This window comes from Loa loa (assembly GCF_000183805.2).
Source record: "Loa loa unplaced genomic scaffold supercont3.733, whole genome shotgun sequence".
Taxonomy (NCBI): Eukaryota; Metazoa; Nematoda; class Chromadorea; order Rhabditida; family Onchocercidae; genus Loa; species Loa loa.
The window spans coordinates 3,066-6,892 of record NW_018108913.1 but is presented as its reverse complement, the minus strand read 5'-3'; the positions used below and the strand labels follow the sequence as shown (position 1 = coordinate 6,892).

At 28.6% G+C, this 3,827-nt stretch overlaps 2 protein-coding genes across 2 annotated transcripts in view; both read right to left on the bottom strand.

The window, feature by feature from the left end:
- Positions 1 to 1,571: 1,571 nt before the first annotated feature.
- On the bottom strand, positions 1,572 to 3,238 carry LOAG_18951 (hypothetical protein; the record flags this gene model as incomplete). The annotated part of the gene is made up of 5 exons (XM_003148933.2): positions 1,572 to 1,757; positions 1,892 to 2,103; positions 2,371 to 2,512; positions 2,765 to 3,017; positions 3,156 to 3,238. The coding sequence occupies 5 exons, from the start codon at positions 3,236 to 3,238 to the stop codon at positions 1,572 to 1,574; spliced, it is 876 nt and encodes a 291-aa protein (XP_003148981.2).
- A 376-nt stretch (positions 3,239 to 3,614) lies between these two features.
- LOAG_18950 (hypothetical protein) overlaps positions 3,615 to 3,827 on the bottom strand; it is a gene marked incomplete at both ends in the record, with an annotated part of 2,345 nt that continues 2,132 nt past the window's right edge. Inside the window, one exon of the mRNA XM_020451612.1 lies at positions 3,615 to 3,710. Within this exon, the coding sequence (XP_020304590.1) occupies positions 3,615 to 3,710 (96 nt within the window). The remainder of the gene's footprint in view (positions 3,711 to 3,827) is intronic.

The following is a 3,827-nucleotide window of genomic DNA, read 5'->3' as shown; positions in this document are numbered from 1 at the left end:
CTGAAAATCATAATTGATAATGGAATAAAGTTTCCGACGAAATAAAGAATAATTTGTTCTTTCCTTTTCTTTTTTTCATTCTTAAATGCAACAATTTTTTTTTCTATTTTTTTTTCTTTGCATGATATTTCATGCTTTTAATCCGTGCAATAACAAACAATCATTCATTTACTGATATTGATAATGACCCGAATGAATAGCAGTCCAGATGAATGTAATTTATAATTTTGCTCATTAAAACATCATGAATTCGTTGATAAAAATGACAGCGAATGAAACCAGTTTATTTTATTTTATTGTAATACACCAAAATCATGTTTTAACAAACAAAATACATCAAACAACATCGCACAATTCACTTTTATGTTTCAATTAAAAAAAAAAAAAAAGAAAAAAGAAAAAGAACAAGTCGATCATTTATTACTTCATTTTTGGTTTTGAAAATTTCGATTTTAGAAATTTAAAATTGTTGAATTTTGATTTTAGGCCATTTTTTTGAGATCGTTTTTTGTTTTCTTTTCAGGTATAAAAGTGAAATTTATCGACGAAGAAATCTTATTACACATTTTGATGCATGAAATTTTTTTAAATTTAATTTTAATGGAAACAAAAAATGGTCATTATTTCGCACAATTTTTCATTTGAGAAATTCACTAATAATGCATCAAAATATAAAATGTTAATAAATGCATTAAAACACAAAAACGAGAATTATGCACAGTAAATAACTGAAACTTTCCTAGTTACTATAAAATTTCACTGAATATTACAAATGAATTCAACACTAATTGAAACAAGAAAAAAGGCAATAAATATTTGATGAATCGATTTTCTTTTTTTTTTATCTACAGACCGAGAAAATAATTTCAAAATTAAATGAATTTGGAAAAATATTTTTCTTACCTAATATATATGCAACGGTAATATGAAGAAAAAGAAAACAACAAAACATTTTTTGGAGTTTCTTTTTTCTTTTGCAATTCAAAATAAAACATTGTTTATTTTTTTTCTACAAATTTCGAACATTATTGACATTACGGATGCTTTGAAAATTAATGAATCATTTAAAAGAATATATCATTTTCAATCAAAATACAACCGACATCCTCATTTATCTAGCAAAAAAATTATTTAGAGAGTAAAAATTTGAAGAGCATAGTCTGTAATTCAATATAATTCATATATGTAACAGGGAAGTTTTTTTGCATGATATATTTGAAAAGAAGGGAGGGGAATTGAATAGGATAAAGCGGGAAATATTCACAATTAATATCCCAAAAGTTCGGTAAGGAAAATGAATACATTAAGAAATATAAAAAAAAGGGGGGGGGGGAAAAAAAACCTGTATACAAGTCTCATTCAAAACCTTCAATGCAATGATTCATTCCGCAAGCATGCAAGAATTCGGAATATTTTTTTCCTCTAATTTTCATCAATATATAAGTTCCAATATATTCCCGCAAAAGACACTAATAAACATTACTAATTTAAGATTAAAATTATTGTGAAATGAAATTCACGAAAATATGGGAAACAAAAAAGAAAAAAATAACTGAACCTGAAAAGCATAATCAACTATTTGTCGGAGAATGAGGATATATGGATGTTGCCGACAGAGTTACTGCTGTATTGCGCTGTCGTTTAGTTTGCAATCGCTTACGCCTTTCCGCTTCCGCATCAGGTAATACCTGCTTACAGTCAACACATTCCGTTACCGATTCCTTATTATCAGCTCGATTTGTACTGTTCGCAAGTTCCTACAACAAATATGCTAATTATTTTTGTTAAATGCTTCGAACATTATCATAAATTTTATTTAACAAAATAAAACCATTATAACAGGAATGAAATTGATTAATTTTTAACTGTAATTAAAGTAATGATGCAATACTTTGTATTGATGAAGTTGTTGTTTGATCGTTTTAATTTCATTCTGCTGATCTTGAATAACTTGCATCATCGCTTTCAAATGATTCATTAATGGTGCTGCGATAGCGGTCAATTTATAACAAGCAACTGTTGGGACATCATTTTCAACAGTGTCCAATTTAACCACTACAGCATCACTACTCGAATCATCCACATCTTTCCGTGCACTCAGACCTTCAATATTTTCTTTTTTTTTTTTTTTTTGTGATGAACAAATAAATGAATAGGTTCATTCGTTGAACTGCAAAGCGAAATTTTCAGATGACAAATGAAGGACATTCGACTGAATAAATCCATAAATAATAAGGTAGAAAATCAAGAAATGGACCTGTATGATTTTTGACTTTAAATTTTTGACAGTTAACAAAAATTAAGAATGTGAAAAAGAAAAATCAATTTCTGCCATCACAAATTTAAAAAAAAGAAAACACACAAATTAACCTTGATTTATTGCATCAAGTAAGCGATTCCCGTGTACAATTGCGCTCAGTGCTAGTTCTTGACCATCTCGTTGTTTCAATTCCGTAACAGCCATACCAGCTAGCTGTTCCGTTAACTTTTCCAATTCAGCAATGTTACTCTTCTAATAAAAGGAAAAAAAAAGAAATGATGAAAATATTGCATTTTATATATTTAGCAAAAATAGTATCAATTTTACAGTTATTGAAAAAAGAAAAGAAAAAAACAAACTAAAATAAAAATAGAATAAATAACGTTTTATAAAATTTAACAATTTTCCTTCTGTAAAGAAAAAAATGAGTAAATAAATGAGTATATATGTCAATGACTTAAAATGTTTATTTAAAAGAAAAGGGAAAAAAGTAAATAGACAAACATTTGGTCCAGGAAGAAACTGGGCCAATATTGTCTGCTTATCAAGCAAAGCTTTCATAATTAATTCATCATTACGTCGTAACCGTTCCGTAAGAGTCAAAATTGGCTGAGCACGTTCCAAGATCGTTGGTTGTTGTATTGTTATTTCGTTGGCACTAACAAGCCGTGGATGAGTCGAAATTTGTACTCTTTCAAAGAAATCTACATCTTCTGTGTGATACTGTGCGTTATCTGTTGCATCCATATCAAATGAACTAAAAACTCCAAAAATCATTAATATAAAAGAATCAGTATTTTCGGAAATATTATATGAACGGAATGATTTCTTGGATATTATGAAACCAGTAATGAATGGTCAAATATAATCATAAAATCAAAGTAATGATAAATACCCGATATTAGGTTGTGCGTTGATATTTTCACATTTGACGAGATCAATTTGATCCGAGATCAGCTTGAACCATCTAAAAACCATTAAACTTTCCTTGTAGTGATAAATACCTGATACGATCGTATCGCTAGTCGATTACAGACGAAACCGTCACTCTCACAACTCAGAAAATTATGTAAGTTATGCAGGCAACAGAAACATTGACATTAATACTGTATACTCAGTAGATCTATAAACATTTAAACTTAATGCAGTATTAGTTTAAGTAATCTCATACAAACTCTACAAATTTCATATCTCATTTAAATGTCCTATTGCTTAGTATTGAGTACAATCAAAGTCACTTCATATTCCAATTAATTTGCACAAAAAAAAAAAGAAACAAAAGAAAGTAACGTTTTCCGTTCAGTAGCAGTAGTAGTGACCAATTCATAGATTTGTGCACCCCGTTCCATTGTATTTACAATAAATAAAGCCCTCTTATCATTAGCTTTTCCTTGGCAATCAGTGTTGTCAAAGGTAATATGGGAGACCATCGTGTATCTTTTGACGGTTCCTAAAAGTCTTACTAAAATGATTTCCTGAGAAAGCAAATAAACTAAAGATAGAGCAATGGTTAATATCTCAAAATGTTAGCCATTATTCTTTTAGAAAAATTACGAATACAAAAAAA